We start from the raw sequence: 18,449 nt of genomic DNA, 5'->3' as shown, positions 1-18,449 counted from the left end.
AAAAAAAACATTTTAAGAAAACAAGTTGTTAGGAATATTCAAATCAGAATCTTTTTTTTAGTATATTCAAATCAGAATCACACAAAAAAAATCTTTGAAAAAAAGGTTCAGGAACAACATATATTCTTCCTACAAACCTATAATCCTTAATTATAATACCACACAGAATACAGTCCAAATGCATTTGTTTTTTTTTTAATAGTTATTTTGTCAAACTTCTCCAATAAAAGAACATATACTACAAAAACTTTTTTGAAGCATTTATAACTATGAAAGAAATATATCAAGCACTGAACCAGCAAACCGAAAGAAAATTAAATAAACATATTGAAAATTTAACAAAAAAATAGTTTTACCAAAAAAACAAGAAGAAAATTCACTTCCTTGTCACTGTACTGTCACACGTTTTACTTGCGACTGTATCGTAAATATTTTTCAGACCACTCAATAGTAAGGTACCCTTTAAGCCATCCACTTCAAGATAAGATGGTCCTTACAGTCATCGACCTAGAAAAAGATATTATCTAATGCAAACCAAAACTGAAAACTACAATCCTTTTTAAATAGACAACAAAAGCAAAGTTTACACTTCACTTAAACAGACACTTAGGTTTGCTTCCTTGCTATGCATAATTAAGTAAGCAGCCACTGTTATATTAGACTCGCACATTTGCTCACACAGAGAAACAACAAAGCACCTAAGAAAAAGAAAGAAACAGAGTTGGAGAGTGTCATGGAGACTAAGGTAGATGAAGAAGCTGGGGTCAATGGTGCTGGTGGCGCCATCAAAGAAGAGAAAGCTCCACTCTTGAAAGCTCAAGAATTTCCTGAAGTCGAAAGGAACAACTGGATACACAAGGCAATAGGTCAGACTTTTCAGACCACAGCTCATCTAGCTAACCACTTACCCACAGGGACAGCTCTCGCGTACCAGGTCTTATCACCAGTTCTCACTAACGGTGGACGCTGCGATTTCGCTAGCAGATACATGACAGAAATGCTGGTTTCCATCTGCGCATTCACTTGCTTCATACTCAGCTTCACTGACTCTTACAGGGACTTGAATGGAACTGTTTGCTATGGATTCGCCACGACCAACGGCCTCTGGATAATCGATGGCAAAGCTGTTCTTCCTAAAGAACGTTCCAAAAGCTACAGACTACAGTTTATAGACTTCGCACATGCCTTTATGACGCTTCTAGTGTTTGGAGCCGTGGTTATGTTTGATCATAATGTGGTCAACTGTTTCTTCCCCAAACCATCAGCTGAAGTAGCTGAGCTTCTCACAGCTTTGCCCGTAGCCATAGGAGTCTTTTGCAGTATGATGTTTGCTACATTTCCTACTACACGCCATGGAATTGGCTTTCCACTCTCTGCCCATTGCTAAATGATGTTCTGATTCTAAATGTAATATCTTCGACTTGTTTGTTTCAGCTGTCTTCATCTAATCTTTCTTGTATTTAGATCTCCAAATCTCTGAGAAGAGATTCTGAAGCTTCTCCTACAATCGTTTTATCCAATGTATGACCTATTAGTACCTTCCATGTTCCTTTATTTGGGATACACCCATCAGCCACTATCTCATTAACTAACTGAACAGCTTTCTGAAACTCACCCTTTTTGCACAAACACTTCACCAAAGAGTCTAGGGTCTCAACCTCAACAGAGATGCCTCTACTCCTCATGCTTAGATAAAGAGTAAACGCGCGAGTTGGATAACTGGCACAAAGACCTCGGACTACATAATTACTTGTCTTAACATGGATGTTCCAAGTCAAACGATTTGGAGTTATTCCTCCTAAAATCATCTCGTCGAGAAAATTGGCAGCTTCACGAAACTTACTGACATTACAGAACCCACTGATTACTTTCCCGTATAATCCAGCATCAGGTTTCAAACCCTGAAGATTCATTCTATCTAAAAGCTCAACGGCTTCTTGAATCTTCTGCTCCTTACAGAGACCAGTGATCAAAGTGCTATAGGTTACCATGTTTGGCCTGCATCCTTTAGCCATCATCGTCTCAAACAACTCCATGGCTTGCAAAGGTCTCCCATCTTTGCAAAGACCGTCCATTAAAGAACTGTAAGTGAAAACATTCGGCTCAATGCCTTTTCTCCTCATCTCTTCTAGATATCTCATTGCCTCCTCAACGTTTTTCGATCCACACAACCCGTGGATCATAGAAGTATAGGTAACAACAGTTGGCGAACAGTCTTTCTCAACCATCTCCTCAAACAACTTCTTCGCCTCATCAATCCTTCCGAACCGACACAAACCACTAATCAATGTTCCGTACGTGTAGGAATCAGGTTCACACCCTCGTTTAGGCATCTCAAGAAATATCTTAAGACCAGCATCCACCGTCTTCTCGTTTCTACAAAGAGCTTTGATCAAAACATTGAGAGAGGCAACGGTGGGAGGCAAACCAATCTCTCTCATGTTCTTGTAAAACTTAAAAGCCAGTTTCAGCTGATTCTCTTCAACGAGAATAGCAAGAAGAGTCACGTAACCCTTGTGGCTAGGATCACAGTCAAAATCCTTCATCTTGTGAAATACCCTCAAAGAATCAAACGGCCTGTGAACTCGACCGTACCCTCTGCATATCGAAAGCAATGTATCTTCACTAACAACACAGTTCTCAACCTTCATTCTTGCAACAAGGTCTTCAGCTGCTTTGAACTTATTGGCGGAGACCAACCTAGAGACCATGTAACTGAAAGAGCTCTGGTCGTGTAAGAACCCATTTGCGTATTCTTCTGTTGCGGAATCAAAAACAGAGATCAGCTTCTCCACGTCCTTTTCAGCTCGCATCAGTTTGATAACCTGTGAAGGTGTGATGTCTTTTGACCACTTGAACATCTTCGCTTTGCTTCCCATTTACTTACAAAACGACGCCTTTCTACAATAAAGAGAGATAATAAAACGATTATAAGATAAACAAAAAGATGGCGAATTGCAAAATCTCAGCTACGCATTACGTCGAACAGTTTGTGCGCATTAGTGTTTCAAACCCAAATCAATAAAACATTTCTCGTAGTTATATAACCCTTCTCGGGAACTAACCAAAATCGAATGAAGCAGCGATAAAACTCGTTGCGAGATAGAACTTGAATCCAATCGCTGGAGAAGAATCCTTAACCAGTTTGGAGACTTTGATGAGGGTTTATGGAAGGAATAAAATAAACAAAAAGGGCTTTTACAATGGGAAGTGTTTGGCTGAGTCTCTCTAGCTGATTTAGAGGGTCTCTCTACTACAGCTATTAAATATGTAATCAAGCAATGTTAAACAAATCTTGTGTGTATTTTTCAAATTTAGGATAACTCAACACCTTTTGTTTCAAAAAAAAAAAAAATTTGTTTCAGAAAAAAAGGATGACTCAACACCCAAATGAACATATATCAGGTCTATATGTATTTACCTAAAAAATCTATATGGCCTTCTTCTAAGTTTCTTTATGAATTTGAAACTATTTTACAAATTATAATATCCAAAACCCGCTATTTTTCGTTATTTATACTTATGTTGTTTAGTTTTTGACGTATACAATTTTTTTGGGTAAAATATCAAATTTATTGATCAATTTAAAGGATGCTATATGTACAAAAGAAAAATATGTGCAAGTTTGAAAACCAAACATCAGCAGAATTCATCCAAAACATACATATTGTAAGTCAAGTTTAAGTTTAAACAATCAGAAAAGAAATGCCTTAAACCCCTTCAAAGCATTTTTCGAACTTAGGGAAATTTTGCAGTTGAGTGAGACCACTCTGCGAATTGCTATGCTCTATGTTTCTTTAGTTGATCGATAGTAGTCCATCCTCGATGGTGTATTTGACCATTCATTTCTTTCAAAATGTGGTTAGATAGTTGTTTTGCAAATCATTGGAACCTGCACTGGATCAATGGACGATAGATAATCTTGTAATCTGAAAAGAGTGAAGAGTGCATAGTTGCATACCAGTCTGGCAAAGTGAACTAACCAGGCAGTTTGCCAATGACTCCTAACCAGACCATACAAGCAGAGGGGCACACAAAAATATGTGATTTTTTGTCTTGTCATTATCTAACATAAGATATCATGTTGTTTAATGTATACAAAAATTTATCACCAAAAATAAATTTATTGTACATGTAGTGAAACTTTGGAAAAATACAGAAATAAAGCTGCTTTAGCTGAAATGTTAGATTATATTAAATCTTTTAAAATTAAAAGAACATAATTATATTTTTTTATATATTAAAAAGCTATATTTTGGACTATTACAAAAGTTTATCACTAAAAGCATTTAATTTGATTATATAATTAAAATTTGGAAAAATATTAGACATACTAAAGTTGCAAACCAAATGCCGACATGCCACCACTAAAAACAAATAAATTAACAGAAATCATGCAGTTGAACTAGTAATATTTATAAAAAATATACTTTCTTGTGACTTTTTCACGTTCAATAATTTGAAGACCACTCAACACAAGGTAAAAAAGAGGAAAAATCTACAAAATATTTCACTATTATTATCCTCAAAATAACAAAAGAACAAAATAAATATGAAACAGATGATGATGATATGGAACTTCGCTTGGACAATACTCACTATTTGTCTTAAACCATCCACCTCAAGATAAGATGGGTCCTACCTAATCCAATCTACGCCAGTATCTCAAGATTCTTATCTAATATCTTCACTCTCCACCGTTGGATCATATCACACTATTACTTCCACCGTAACAAAATAGACCGCGAAGCACGAGATCACGAAGTGTCTCTTCTTGAAATACGCGACAGCCTCATACTCCGCTTCCTTCCCTCTCACTGTCACAACTCATCGTCGCAAAACCACTGAACCAATCTCGAGATGGAGTCACGCGTGCTGCTACGCGCCACCGCAACGGTCACCGGCGTCCCGCAGCTGAGGCGACCGATCAGAGCGATCAACCGCCAATTCAGCACTGCGTCGTCGTCGTTCACGGCTTTCGCTAAGCCGATAGGATCCATCGGAGAGGGAGGGAACCTGATCTCCGGTCGTCAGCTCCGTCCGGTGCTCCTTCTCGAGAGCTCGCCGGAGAAAAGAGAGATTCTCAAGCCGGTTAGAGCCGCCGCTGCCGAGGGTGGTGATTCAGCTGGGTAAGCAATGAGGTCCGTTTCTGGCTCACTCGGTGTTGACTCGTTTGACTCGAGTGGTCTGACTCGTTTTTTTGGTAGGGAGACGAAAGTTGGATTCCTCGGGAAGTATCCGTGGCTTGTCACCGGATTCTTCTTCTTCATGTGGTACGTGCCATTATCCTCTCCCCATAACATGCGCACGTTATTAGGCGCACTATAGCAGTTTCATGTGGTTTTACCGCCAAAGTTTAGTATCGAGTTAGTGTAACCCTTGTTGATTTTATATGCAGGTACTTCTTGAACGTGATTTTCAACATCCTTAACAAGAAGATCTACAATTACTTCCCTTACCCCTAGTAAGTAAACACATTTAGCTTTTTCTTACATTAACAAAACACATTTACATTAATGTTTAATCTTTAAGACCAAACATACAACACAAACATGCTTAATATCTTGTCTCAATTTTAATTATTTGTAAATAAATGTTTTTAGATTAAACTTATGGCTAAATATGATTGAACCATATTCTGTTGGTCCAGTGAAGAATCGAATCTGAATAGTTATATAAAGAGAATACATTTAGTAATTTTCTTTAAAAAAAAAAGAGAATCCATTTATTCTTTTGTATTTAAATATAAATTAATATTTGTTATTTTTTTAAGTTTTTTTTTTGACAAATTTTTTTTGAAGTTTTGTATCGGTTATTCACTTGTTCGTTGGAGTTGTCTACTGCTTGGTGAGCTGGTCCGTGGGTCTTCCTAAACGGGCTGTAAGTTCTACATTTTTTATTTTTTTTCATCACTACATTTTTTCATTAGGTTATTATTTGGGACCTCTCGCCCACTCGCTATCTTGTCTATGTTGTATGTATTTAACTTGTGTCTGTGTCTATTTTCGTGATGATTTATCGCAGCCAATTAACTCGGACATCCTCAAGGTATTGATACCAGTTGCAGTGTGTCACGCCATAGGCCATGTTACTAGCAACGTGTCCTTCGCAGCCGTCGCTGTCTCCTTCACTCACACCATCAAAGGTATCTCAGCTTCTTGCAAAACCCATTTAATACTAATTTATACATAATAACAAAACCTAACATTTTATCATGTCCAAAAACGCAGCACTGGAGCCATTCTTCAATGCGTCTGCTTCTCAATTCCTTCTTGGACAACCGATCCCCATAACACTATGGTTGTCTTTAGCTCCTGTTGTACTCGGTAACCACTCTAATTAAACTCATTTCTTGTCCTAAGTTTATTGGATTAACCTTTAAGGAAAATTGCAGGAGTTGCAATGGCTTCACTCACTGAGTTGTCATTCAACTGGCTTGGTTTCATCAGCGCCATGATATCAAACATCTCTTTCACTTACAGAAGCATCTTCTCCAAGAAAGCCATGGTTCTTGAATCTCTTCTCCACGCTCTTAACTATGTCTCTGAAGTTTTGATGTTGAGAATCGGATTGTGTTTTTTTTTTCTTTTGCAGACTGATATGGACAGTACAAATGTCTACGCTTACATCTCCATCATCGCTCTTTTCGTCTGCCTTCCTCCTGCCATCATCGTTAAGTCTTTTGAATACTCAATTGTGTTTCTCATTAGTTACGTGAGAGACAAGTAATTTTATTAGGGTTATTGGTTTTATCATATGGTAGGTCGAAGGGCCTCAACTGTTGAAGCACGGTTTCAATGACGCGATTGCTAAAGTGGGAATGACTAAGTTCATCTCTGATCTCTTCTGGGTTGGAATGTTTTACCATCTCTACAATCAGGTTACGCAAAATTCAGTTTTCAGAGTTTCCATCTTTTTTTTTTAATAAATATTTATTCAACCCTAACAATCGGAAATTAAATCTGGTTACAAACGAGCTTTGAGCAAAATTTTCAAAGTCAAACTATTACAAAACTAGCTTAAACTAGTGTTTAATATATAGAAAAAAGAAGTAAAACTAAAGAAAATCATGTGTATGGTTGTAGTTGGCTACTAACACGTTGGAGAGAGTAGCACCATTGACTCACGCTGTTGGAAACGTTCTGAAACGTGTCTTCGTGATCGGATTCTCCATCGTTATCTTCGGTAAAAAAACTACAACTCCATTCATCTTTGGTGTTATAGGCATAGATGGTGAAAAATTAAATAAACTTGTGAAAATTATTATCTTTTGCAGGAAACAAGATATCGACGCAGACAGGTATCGGAACTGGAATAGCCATTGCTGGAGTTGCACTCTACTCTGTCATTAAGGCCAAGATCGAAGAAGAGAAACGGGTCAGTTCATCATTATTCATTGTCTCTTTCTTATAAAATTAATAACAAAAGTATTTTGTATATTGTAATTTTAGGTAATTAGATGATTAATATGTCTTTTTTTTTTCCTTACAGCAAGGTAAGACGGCGTAGAGAGCTACGGCCGAGGGCGGTCAACGGTTGCGTAAACAAATCCTCCGATGAATATCTATATAATAAAATAACCAAAAATGCAATAGTATTTTGTATCGTATAAATCAAACATTGTTTTTGAGTTTCTCTTCTCGTTGTTCTTCTTTATAAAGCTTATATATTATTTTTTTATTCTGCGTCTTTTCTTCCAGTGGACAACATTGTTGCCATTTCTTATGCATTGCCTTATCTTTTTTTTTTTTTTTGAAAATATGCATTGCCTTATCTTAGCAGATGAAAAGCATAATAATGTATTTATTCTTTTCTCATTCTCTTGGAGCATTTTACCCATCATCTTCGACTTAAATTTGTTTATTTCTGTAATTAGTTTTTCTTGGTAATTTTATTCACAAAACAATGATTTATATAATTCTATATCAAATTATTGTAAAAGCAAACTCAAATTAAACTGGGAAACCCAAACTACAACTTGTTTATTAAATTAAAATTTTTATTTTACCGGAGAACTGAATCTCTCTCTATAAGAAGTGAGAACATTCTCTTCTTCTCACCATCACACATTAAAAAGTCGCATAACCAACAGAAAAGGAAGACAGTTAAGAATCAATAATCTTTGATACTCTTGTGCAACACAATGTACATAATCAATGATAATACAAGAGGAAGAAAGATCACAATCCTCTTAGGCGCCCTAACAGCAAAACTATCAATGCAGCAACCTTCTTCAACAATAGTCTCAAGCTTTGGCAAGTTTGAGAAATGTTGTTGTTGTTTCTTGTGAGACACAATAAGCCTTGGTGCTACCTCTCCCCATGTTTGAACAAACCTCATTCCCTTGGCCATCTTTTTTCTCCCCCTTCTTTCACCTAGTTTTCTTTTCACAATGTAGAAGCAAACCGCAGGTTTAGTTTGAGAAAGAATAAGAAGCGGTGTGTTTCTTTTGCGGCTGAGGAGGGAAGAAAGGTGATTTTGACTTAATAAATGAAAAGATCTTTCGACGGGAGAGCTTATGAAATGGAGGAGACGAATGGGAGAGGTTAAATAGAGAAGACTAAAGGTGACAAATATGGAAAATGAGAAGAAAACATGAATGTTTTTCGGGATGTCAGAAGAACAATATGTGCGGTTTGCAGATCGCCAATGCGATGCTTTTGTTAGGCTAGCTAAATTTAGAAACTCTAAAAACAGATAGTATCCAAAACAAATGCATAGCATTAGAGGTTTAAGAGTTGAAAAAGGGTCAAAACAGTTTATCTTTAGAACCCAAAAACAGAACGGTCATAGAAAAAACAGAGGAACCTTATCAGTTTTCTAGAACTATAGGCTCATAAATTGGTTATACTCCTATATATCTATATGATCACGTATACAACAGCTCTTTAGTTTGCAAGAATATAATATTAACCTGGAATGGGAATGTATCAGAGAAACAATGCAACAGCTTCTTAACCCGAAAGACTCTTCTTGTTCCAAGAATTGTCCCCATAAGGTCTGAGATTGACAGTGATGCATATAAGCAAGTGAAATAAAAAAAACAAGATCATATTCGTCTCCAAGTGTATCTTTTACCTTGGATTTTTCAAATGGAGCAGCATGAAGATGATGGATATGATAAATGAAGAGGTAACAACGACGAGATATGTGATACCGAGGAAGTCCTTTCTTCCTCCTAACCAACTTGAGATGGAGAGAATAAGCTTCTTCTGTCTACTAAAGCTATAAGTATTGTAATTGTTCATCAAATTGACCACAACATAGAAAATTAGTAATTACAAGAAGAAATAAATTGACAAAGATATTGGATTACTTTAAAGAAAATTAGCAGTTACAAGTTTGGAAAAAAAAAACAGATTTCTTTATTAATTTAAAGGTAAAATTGTATTTCCATAAATTTAAATCTTAGTAGGGCAATGTTTGATAAAAAAATTTAGTGGAATAATGAATGTGATGTTATCCGGGTTTTAGTTAAAAAAAACTATATCTTCATTATTTATATTAATCTTTTTAGTTCCAATTAATAATAAAAGCATTGACATATATATTTATATCTTACAAAATAGTAAATTATAACAATGAATATAAAACATATGTTATTCCATAATTGGGATAGTACCCAGAAAACATTTTTTTATATTATAAATCTCTTTAAAATTTATCCAGGATACATAACAGAAAATATTGCAATAACAAAGAGAAGAAATAAATTGACAAAGATATTGGACTACTTTAAAGAAAATTATTAATTACAAGTTTGGGAAAAATATAATAAACAAAAAACAGATTTATTTATTAATTTAAATAAAAAATGGATTTCCATAAATTTAAATCTTACTAGGACAATGTTATAAAGAAATTTAGTGGAACAATGAATGTGATGTTATCCGAGATTTAGTTAAAAAAAAACTATATCTTCATGATTTATATTAATATTTTTTAGATCCAATTAATAATAAAGGCATTGACATATATATATATATATATATATATATATATATATATATATATATCTTACAAAATAGTAATTATAACAATGAATATTAAATATATGGGACATCCCATAATTGGAATAGTACCCAGATTTTAAACTATTTTTGACATTTTACCTTAATAATATCATATATCACCTATACCACAAACTTACCCTCACATCTTCCTATATATACACCCATACCAAAACAATAAAACATCAACTTTTACAATTCATAGTAACAAAAAAGCACAGGTAATATCAAAACAATTTCTGAAAAAATGATGAACACAAAAAATATAGCAATGTTTATGATGATGATGCTGGTAATAACGGGAACAGAGAACATTTTAGTTCAGGCAAATCGTCCCTTGTTTGAAACCTCTAGTGGACGTAGACATGTTGCATCTACCCCTACTCCTCCAGCTCAGTATAAATCTCCTTTTTCTCCGCGAGATCTTTCGGCTGAAACAATAGGCGCCGAGAATATGAAACATGCATGAAAAATATCCGAGACATGCAAGAAGACTAGAAGAGCATAAGCTATAACTATTATGTCTAAATTAATAAAGAGCAATAATTACTTTCCTCCTAGTATGTATTTTTATTTATTGCTCGTAGCATCATTAAATAAAAATAAAAATAATGATGCAAGAAGATGTTTTGTATAAGATATAAGAAATATTATAACTATTGAATTTATGAATTTATGGTGCATTTCATGGTTGAAGATGCAAAGAATTTCCATATTATCATACTACAATTATTTAAAGATTAATATTTTACAAATTAATAAATGCATCCATAGAACACATATTATAAAGACCAAATAGTTTATTAATGTTACTACTTTAAAAAATGAAGGTTTAATCTACAAGAATGTGATTCTTTAGGATTAATTAATAAAGACGAATTAACATGAAATATCTGGTCAAGTATAAAAATATTTGTTTGTCGTAATCCTACATATTAAGAGTAAAAGTAATTCATCATCGTTATGATGTAGAAAATTTCCGTTTATTGAAGATCTTTGTGAAAAATATTGTCTATCAAAGAAATATCTTATAGTCATTTCATATTTTATATTAAAATTTATTTCAGACAACAAAATAAAAATACTACTATATTAAAATCACTAACTTAAAGCTTTCACATCATATCCGTCAAAACGTAAGTTCTATCTAATGAAGAGTTGGCAGCTAACTATATGTGACAAGCCATATGAGTTCAATAAACCACACTTTTAAACCAAGACTACATTCTGATCCGCGCAACCGCACGGTAATATTTTTAATTGTTATGGTTTTAAGTTAAAAATCTATAATTTAACAACTTTTTATAATTTTTTTGGTTCACTTCTAAATTATATTTATGGATTTCGGCTTGGTTGTGGTTCAGTTTTGTTTTTGATGCAAGAAATATATGAACCGTTCAGTTATTTGTGAATATGAGTTCGGTTTGGTTTAGTTATTTTGATTTTTTGTTTGGTTCAAATAAAAATACTAGTAATCCGTTAAAGTTTAGAGTTCAACTGGAACGCATAGATTTGAATAGGGAAATATCGCTCGGATAGAATGCCACTTAAGACTATTGATAAATTGATAAGGTAAAAAGATTTTCATCTCAAGCAAACTCATAGTTTCTCAACTTATTTCATAAATAATTGATCTCATAATACCTGTCATCCTTAAAGACCAACACGTCAAAGAAAAACCTAAAAACAACGATCCAGCTTTCATGTATGTCATGGCTTCTTAGCAAAACATGTTGTTGTGTAATCCTCTTCATGTTGGGATTTTTTTCTGAAAAGAGAAAAAGCTTTAGAGAATCTAACATTTGACATGAGAATTGTTTTCTACACAAGTTGTCTCAGTATGCAGAGATCATTCACCTAAAATTCAATAGCTTTTCTACTCCTATGTGCATTACATAATAAAAGTTAAGGCCTTTCGGGACCAGAGAATGAATACTAACCCAAAATGATTCTTGTCAAATTCTTAACTAAAGTACCTTTAGTTGATATAACTCATCATAAATAGAAAAGGACTATTACTTCCCACAGGCCAGTCATGGTAGGATACCTCTAGTTACATGTTGAAGGCTCTGAACATCTTCAGACCACTTTTTCCGATGAAGCTGCGACACAATCCAAAACCGTAAATGAACAGGGAAGATATCAAAAGACAAATTTTCAGAGAGAATAACTAACCACCTGAACGTAACTCAATCTGAAAATGCCCAAAAAGCCTTTTGAGACTTCTCAGAAGCGTCTTCGCAAACAACAACTTCCAAGTTCCAATCCCTTGTATGTAACAGTCTTTCCACTTCTCTTATTTTTCATGTTAATAAGCTTTTTGGCGTTTCTAACCCGTAGCTGGTGATGTATAGAAGCTATCAAGTCTCAATAACACTAAATTCGATAGAATTATAGAATCATTAAAAACTAAACTTTTTGAATAACTTGGAATTTTGTAAGTCACTAAACAATCATAAAACCAATAACACTAGATTTTAGTAAGAATGATAGAATTCATTAACCAATGAAACTAGAATTTAAGAATTTTAACAATCACATCCCATTACTGTGTTTTAATATTTAGTCATAACATATACAATTGTTCCAAATTTAAAACATAACGCGGTAAATTTCAAATAAGACTCTTAATTAATATATTATATTTCTAGTATTCATATGGGGTTCATATTCATTTTTAAGGTCATCTTGATATTTAGTACATCTCTTTCAAATACAATTCATCATAATCATCTTCAACTTTATGCTTCGCTTTCGTCTTCCTCAGCCAGCCATTTTCTATCTTTCAGTTTTCTATCTTCAACGCCTTCATCCCACAACACTCATAAAGTCCATTTATTAGTGCTTCAATCAAAAGGCATGTAACAGTTTCAGTTCTGTTTGCTTAAAATCATAAATATACTTCAGTATTGCCGATTCTACCATTTAAGATTTGGGTATTATTTGGAAAAAAGTTTGCCAGCTACATGCCTCGTGGTAAAATCTCTTCTCTTACATACATCAATCAAACAGTGAATTTTAGGTGTCTAAAGCTCTTGTTGATACACCTTTAGAAGTTGGACTGAATGATTGTGTATTATTAGAGAGGTAATTGATTTGCACAGGTGTGCGTAAGAGGACTACGTGGTTACACAAACTAAAAAATCGAAACCAAAATTTACTGTCTCGTTTCAAAAAGATAAACATGTATTTTGAAAATAATCTTAAGCAGCATAACAAATAATACAAAATATAAATAAAATATGTTATAAGTAAAGAGGTCTATTAGAGATTCATACTTAAGATCACTAATAAACCAAAATTAACAAAGAAAAAAGATATAACCGGTGGGTTTAACGAAGACTTAACAAAAACAAAATAAAATAATTATGAGAGAGTTTACAGAAGGACATGAAAAAGATGACACTAAGTGGTTTAAGGGTGGTGGTTTATGTTGGTTGTCTCAAGCAATGTGTTGAGCCAAAGCAAGGATCTTGAGATGTTTCTTCTTGCGAAGCTCGTGAGGAACAGGACCAAACACTCGAGTCCCAATTGGCTGCCGATCAGTTTTAGTCTTCTTGTCTTTATTATCAACAAGAACAACCGCGTTATCATCGAACCTAACTTCGCTTCCATCGACACGACCTCTCTGCATCGCAGCTCTGACAACCACACCGTACACAACCGCTCCTTTCTTCACTTTACCGTTTGGCATTGCTTCTTTCACCGAAGCAACGATCGTGTCGCCAAGCCTAGCTCCTTTCTTACCCTTGAGAGCTTGAATACACATCACTTTCTTGGCTCCAGAGTTGTCCACGACTTTGAGAACCGTCCCCATTTGAATAAATGTCCTTCTCTGTTGCTGCTGCTGCTTATTAACAAATAACAAAAGAAATAATCTTTCAGACATCAAACCAAACAAATACTTAAACATGAAGAAGGTTTCTGACCTGAGAGAGGAGGATACTTTCGTTCATCATTCCATTGGAAGAAATAATCGATCCGGAGAAATCATTCTTAACACCTCCAAGCAATGAACGTCCTCCTGCTCATTATTAGTGTATAAATCAAATTGAAAAAGAAAAAAATAAAATAAATTTTGAGCATGGATTGGTAAGAACATCAACAGCAAATGCTCAATCAATTGAATCTGTCTTTCAAAATAAATTACAAAGTTGGAAACATTTGACTTTAAATTTATTGATTTTTCGAAATCAAGATCCAAACCCATCAGAATCTACAAGATTGAATCTCATTTCGTCATAACTTAAAAAGAAACCCCAATAGTTTCTCAAGATCGAACGTTGCAACCTCAAAAGTCAAAACCTTTAACGAATAAAATTATAATAGAACGATGAGGAAGGAGCAAGTCGCTTACCACGGGAGATTCTTGAAGCTAAAGCTGCCGCCATTTCTACAACCACAAGTTTCGATCTTAATGTCAAAATCATAAAATAATAACAGAATAATAGTATATTATCAAAAGAAAGATAAATAGATTCGTATAAATGCTGACTTACGAGCCGTTGATGGAGACAAAAACAGATTCGTTGCAGAAGAACGAGATCAGTGACGAGAGAGAGAGAGAGAGAGAGAGAGAGAGCGAGGCGGAGGATATAGGGAAAGGTTTAAGAGTGGCAACAAAATGTAAATACCAGGTTTAGTCAAAGGGTATAACCGTAGTAACATACATTTAGTAATCCGGTATGTTTCTACTTTCGGTCCGAACATTTAAATGTTAGGCTTCTGGTCGGGTATGGCTATTTTAAGCAACAAGAAGAAAAGAAAAACTATTGCGTCGCTGAGTTTCGCTGCTTTCTCTCTCGTCAATGCTTGTACACATTGGGCCTGGGCTCTAATAATTCTTTGCTCCTTTGTCCGCCGCAACTTTTAGAATCGTTCCCATTTGAATAAAACGGGTTTAAGACATTTTTTTTTCTTTTTTGACAAAAGGGTTTAAGACATTTTTGCAATAAATTGTTTTGTTAGTGCCTTGAAGTGAACACTGAGTATTAAAAACTGAATAAATACAACTCTATGAAGTGTTCATCAACCACTTGTAAAGTATTTGCATAAAGTAGTACGAAAATGATACATAAAGAAAAGCTGAATAGCTAATTTGAAAATTGGAATTGAAGCCGATTTAGAGTTGAACTAGAGTTTATTTGGAAGCTAAGCAACCGAAGATTTATCTTGGAGAAAGGAAAAATCATTGTGAAAGGATTTTCAAAAAGTTTTGTACAAAAGATTTGGAAATATTTCATAAAGAAGATTGAAGAATATTTATTGTTTGGAAAATTGGCTTGGGTGAACCATAAAATGTACTGAATATAAGCATTGCGTGTTTTGTATTCGGCACCATCTTAAAACAAAGGAAAAAAACCATAAAGGTTTTGGAGTTCCTATGTATTAAAACAAATGACCATGCCCCACTCTCCACTTATTTTATTATTTAAGATCCTCATCAAAAATCTATGCATTCGAGATGTTCAATTGGGCAATATTTTAGATTCTGAGTTTCGACTTTGGCCGATTAGACAAGACGGTCGTAAACTCATTTTCATACTTTTTTTTTGGTCAAACATCTCATTTTCATACTTATACCCCAAGTTTCTGATGCTGCTCAACGTTTGCAAAATCTCAAAAAATCTTTATTCAGATGAGAGCGAAGAACTCAACAGTACCTCGGAAAGTTAAATTCCTTTATTCAGATTTTTGTGAGTAAACACAATTGACAGTAAAGTGAGAAGTCTAAGGTTAAGACATAATCATTATGGCCAAGATATGCAAACACAATAATGAAGTAACTTGTCCACCCCTCATGCCTTCCAAATTGGGTCCAGCTTGTTTACATTATCCATATCACCGTATACTTTGAATATAATAAGGCTTATGCTTCTGTAAGCTAATGTCGTGTTATATAAGATAATACATATCATCACTCTTAGCACATGAGTACATGACAATCTATTATTAAACAAACGGCAATTTGAGAATGCTCAATTATGATATAAACATTCAAACATCAAGTTGCTTTTATACAATTCTAATATAAACAGAATACGCTGCTCTGTTTTATTTTTCTTAAATTAACTTTAATAATAACAAGCAAATGTATTTCTCATAACTACAATATTCACATAAGAGAGAAGAACAAGCAAAGCTCAAGACATTGTAACTAACAAAGACAGACAACAAACCTTACAAGATAATAAGTAATTTGTTGGTATTTATATGATTGAGAGATCCTGCGAAAGCTTAAAAGAAAAAAAATTCGCTAGCAGATGCAGCAGGCAGCAAAACTGATTTATGTATTCATCAAAACTGGCTCATTCTCTGCTTCCTCTCATTATAGCATTTATATGTAATAATCATCATGAATCGCCATCTGGTTCCCTAGCACACAAGAAATCATAACAATGAGAAAAAAAGTTATGTGCTTTCTAAGAACAGCAAAGAAAATTTTGTGACGATAACACACATTCAAACTATGATTACAAATGCTTAAATAATCATCAGTTGCAACACAGTAAAAAGATAGTGACAGTTTAAGTTTCCTAATGTTGAGCATCTTAGAACATTCACAAAGGATATGCTCAAATCACTTCATAATCAGATCATACAGACACCAACTTACCTCAGATTCAGACTGAAACATTCCAAGCTAGAACGAGTTCATTTCTAAACAATAAGTCTTTCTCTTGACCAGCATCTTCACAGCTGCCTTATAAGGCTCCCCAAAAGCAGCCGAAGACACCCAAAGTACATCAGACACTTCCTTCTTCGACTCACTCGGCCTTATCGCCACCAAAGTCGCACCTTTCAACACAGTCCCATCAGGCAACTCCAAGGTAGGAGCATACCATAGCCTCATGTTCAAGGCAGGTACGAGAGTCCTCTTAGAAGCCGAGGAAGCCGACAGTGGCTTCACCCTTAGCTCTTCAAGCTGATCTCTATTCATACAAAGCACACCTTGCCCATCGGAATCAGAGAGCACTAAACTCCTCAGCGTCTTGTGCTCGGCTATGATCGGCTGTAGCAAGTAGTGTCGTGCTGATGCAGCTATCAAAGAGCTGATTGTCCATACTACACGCAGCTTCAAGCCTCCGTTCGTGTAAAAAGACTCCGGTATACTCCCGGTATCATCGGAAGATTCAACGGGTTGAGAAACTCGAATCGGATTAGGTTGAATCACTGAAGAAGCGCCGAGAATGACGCAGTGATCTAAGGTTGAGCCAAACTCAGCTCTCCATTTCAGCAAGACTCCGTCGTCGATCCCGAGCTCTCCGGAAGGTAACTCGATGCGTAAGTAACGAATCTCCTCGAAGTTCTTCAGAACCTGCGTAGGAGAGTGATGCGTCACTCCTCCTTGTTCGATCTCTCCACCTTCGTCTCCGCTAATAGACAGAGAAGACGAAGAAGAAGAAGAGGAGCCGCACGATCTCCTCGCGCCGAGGAATTGCCCCAACGCTTGCAACGGCTTCACAATGCCGCCGACGACGAGGCGGAAGAGGTTGGAGAAGGGCCCCGACGCGGCGGAGCGGGACTTGATCGAGGAGAGGGAGGAGTTATCGTCGTCGGAGATGACGCAATCGACGCGGATCAGGACGTTTTCGACCTGGGTGACGAGGGAGTGGAACCTCCGGGAGACGACGCAGCAGCGGCCGAGGGATTTGACGTCGGAGATTTTGTTGAAGACGAGGAGGAGGATCGAGTCGGGAAGGTGGTCGAAGTGGTCGATTCGTTGGGGCTCGGGGTGGATCCGGGAAGGTGGATCTGAACGGGCCATGGAATCGGATCTTCGATTTGGGGGAAAGTTTGTTTCTAGGGTTTTGAGAGGAAGGATTCGAAATCAGAATCGTATGACGAAGTTTCGGGAGAGAGGAACAGATGGAAATGGATGGAGGAGGCAGATTCCACGAGGTTTTTTGTCTTTATGAAGAGAAAAATGGCATTTTTGATTTAACATCATTTAGCTTTTCCATTTCCACATGGGCCAAATCACTAGAAGTAATATTTCCAAATAAAATTTTCAACAAAAGATTATATTAAAAATATAACTTTATTAATAATATTTTAGAAACTTCAGAAATTTATGCTAAAATTATCAAATGGAAGAAATTTTAAGATATCTTTCAGTATAATTATAAATTTTTATTTTAAAATTAAAAACTAATATAATTTTGTTATGAGAGATTTACGTGAATCTTTTTTTGTAAAATTTTAAACGAAATTAATAGATGTATTTATAAAATTATGGGATTTAAACTTTTTTATTATTAATCTAAATATATTTATGATTTATGAAATAATCTAGACTAATTTTTTAAATAGATATATATTATATGAATGTATCATCTTTCCAGATATTTAAATAAAATCTAAATCATAACTTCGTATCTACTTGAACAAATGGAATGCATTCAATGTTGTTTAGCTTTCCAAAGTTATACTACTAGA

At 35.1% G+C, this 18,449-nt stretch overlaps 5 protein-coding genes and 1 long non-coding RNA gene across 8 annotated transcripts; 2 read left to right on the top strand and 4 right to left on the bottom strand.

Moving 5' to 3' along the window:
• The first annotated feature begins 432 nt into the window (after positions 1 to 432).
• Positions 433 to 1,520, top strand: LOC103827755 (protein DMP6). Its single transcript, XM_009103297.3, has one exon. It carries the CDS (start codon positions 734 to 736, stop codon positions 1,385 to 1,387), a length of 654 nt encoding a protein of 217 aa, XP_009101545.1. The 5' UTR covers positions 433 to 733; the 3' UTR covers positions 1,388 to 1,520.
• LOC103827756 (pentatricopeptide repeat-containing protein At5g46100) lies at positions 1,055 to 4,562 on the bottom strand. Its single transcript, XM_009103298.3, has 2 exons — positions 3,066 to 4,562; positions 1,055 to 2,901 (listed from the first exon to the last, which is right to left on the bottom strand). The coding sequence occupies exon 2, from the start codon at positions 2,877 to 2,879 to the stop codon at positions 1,461 to 1,463; it is 1,419 nt and encodes a 472-aa protein (XP_009101546.1). The 5' UTR covers positions 2,880 to 2,901; positions 3,066 to 4,562; the 3' UTR covers positions 1,055 to 1,460.
• Positions 4,563 to 4,793: 231 nt separating this feature from the next.
• On the top strand, positions 4,794 to 7,689 carry LOC103827753 (triose phosphate/phosphate translocator, chloroplastic). 2 transcript variants are annotated; one of them, XM_009103295.3, is made up of 12 exons: positions 4,794 to 5,129; positions 5,208 to 5,273; positions 5,399 to 5,464; positions 5,802 to 5,880; positions 6,025 to 6,145; positions 6,231 to 6,326; positions 6,395 to 6,507; positions 6,595 to 6,672; positions 6,764 to 6,880; positions 7,086 to 7,185; positions 7,277 to 7,377; positions 7,492 to 7,689. In XM_009103295.3, the coding sequence occupies exons 1-12, from the start codon at positions 4,861 to 4,863 to the stop codon at positions 7,507 to 7,509; spliced, it is 1,224 nt and encodes a 407-aa protein (XP_009101543.1). In that variant the 5' UTR covers positions 4,794 to 4,860; the 3' UTR covers positions 7,510 to 7,689. The 2 variants fall into 2 exon arrangements, with proteins under 2 accessions (XP_009101543.1, XP_009101544.1); XM_009103296.3 differs by having other exon boundaries at positions 4,842 to 5,141.
• Positions 7,690 to 7,734: 45 nt separating this feature from the next.
• Positions 7,735 to 10,254, bottom strand: LOC103827752. The gene is made up of 2 exons (XR_004448278.1): positions 9,079 to 10,254; positions 7,735 to 9,000 (listed from the first exon to the last, which is right to left on the bottom strand). It is a non-coding gene; the product is annotated as an uncharacterized LOC103827752 (long non-coding RNA).
• Positions 10,255 to 13,213: 2,959 nt separating this feature from the next.
• Positions 13,214 to 14,746, bottom strand: LOC103827751 (50S ribosomal protein HLP, mitochondrial). 2 transcript variants are annotated; one of them, XM_009103293.3, is made up of 4 exons: positions 14,510 to 14,746; positions 14,368 to 14,403; positions 13,940 to 14,034; positions 13,214 to 13,857 (listed from the first exon to the last, which is right to left on the bottom strand). In XM_009103293.3, exons 2-4 carry the CDS (start codon positions 14,399 to 14,401, stop codon positions 13,453 to 13,455), a joined length of 534 nt encoding a protein of 177 aa, XP_009101541.1. In that variant the 5' UTR covers positions 14,402 to 14,403; positions 14,510 to 14,746; the 3' UTR covers positions 13,214 to 13,452. The 2 variants fall into 2 exon arrangements, with proteins under 2 accessions (XP_009101541.1, XP_009101542.1); XM_009103294.3 differs by having other exon boundaries at positions 13,453 to 13,854.
• A 1,295-nt stretch (positions 14,747 to 16,041) lies between these two features.
• LOC103827750 (F-box protein At5g46170) lies at positions 16,042 to 18,206 on the bottom strand. The gene is made up of 2 exons (XM_009103292.3): positions 16,627 to 18,206; positions 16,042 to 16,385 (listed from the first exon to the last, which is right to left on the bottom strand). The coding sequence occupies exon 1, from the start codon at positions 17,776 to 17,778 to the stop codon at positions 16,654 to 16,656; it is 1,125 nt and encodes a 374-aa protein (XP_009101540.1). The 5' UTR covers positions 17,779 to 18,206; the 3' UTR covers positions 16,042 to 16,385; positions 16,627 to 16,653.
• Positions 18,207 to 18,449: the final 243 nt, after the last annotated feature.

This window comes from Brassica rapa, chromosome A06 (assembly GCF_000309985.2).
Source record: "Brassica rapa cultivar Chiifu-401-42 chromosome A06, CAAS_Brap_v3.01, whole genome shotgun sequence".
Taxonomy (NCBI): Eukaryota; Viridiplantae; Streptophyta; class Magnoliopsida; order Brassicales; family Brassicaceae; genus Brassica; species Brassica rapa.
Note: the sequence above shows the minus strand (reverse complement) of the source record. Positions and strands in the feature narration are given on the sequence as shown.

Coding starts and splice junctions, on each gene's coding strand:
- LOC103827753 (XM_009103295.3), top strand. CDS start 4,861: ATGGAGTCACGCGTGCTGCTACGCGCCACCGCAACGGTCACCGGCGTC. Junction 5,274..5,398: donor GGATTCTTCTTCTTCATGTG/GTACGTGCCATT, acceptor TTTTATATGCAG/GTACTTCTTGAACGTGATTT. Junction 6,146..6,230: donor CTTCACTCACACCATCAAAG/GTATCTCAGCTT, acceptor CCAAAAACGCAG/CACTGGAGCCATTCTTCAAT.
- LOC103827750 (XM_009103292.3), bottom strand. CDS start 17,778: ATGGCCCGTTCAGATCCACCTTCCCGGATCCACCCCGAGCCCCAACGA.
- LOC103827756 (XM_009103298.3), bottom strand. CDS start 2,879: ATGGGAAGCAAAGCGAAGATGTTCAAGTGGTCAAAAGACATCACACCT.
- LOC103827755 (XM_009103297.3), top strand. CDS start 734: ATGGAGACTAAGGTAGATGAAGAAGCTGGGGTCAATGGTGCTGGTGGC.
- LOC103827751 (XM_009103293.3), bottom strand. CDS start 14,401: ATGGCGGCAGCTTTAGCTTCAAGAATCTCCCGTG. Junction 14,035..14,367: donor AGCTTCAAGAATCTCCCGTG/GTAAGCGACTTG, acceptor AATAATGAGCAG/GAGGACGTTCATTGCTTGGA. Junction 13,858..13,939: donor AAAGTATCCTCCTCTCTCAG/GTCAGAAACCTT, acceptor GTTAATAAGCAG/CAGCAGCAACAGAGAAGGAC.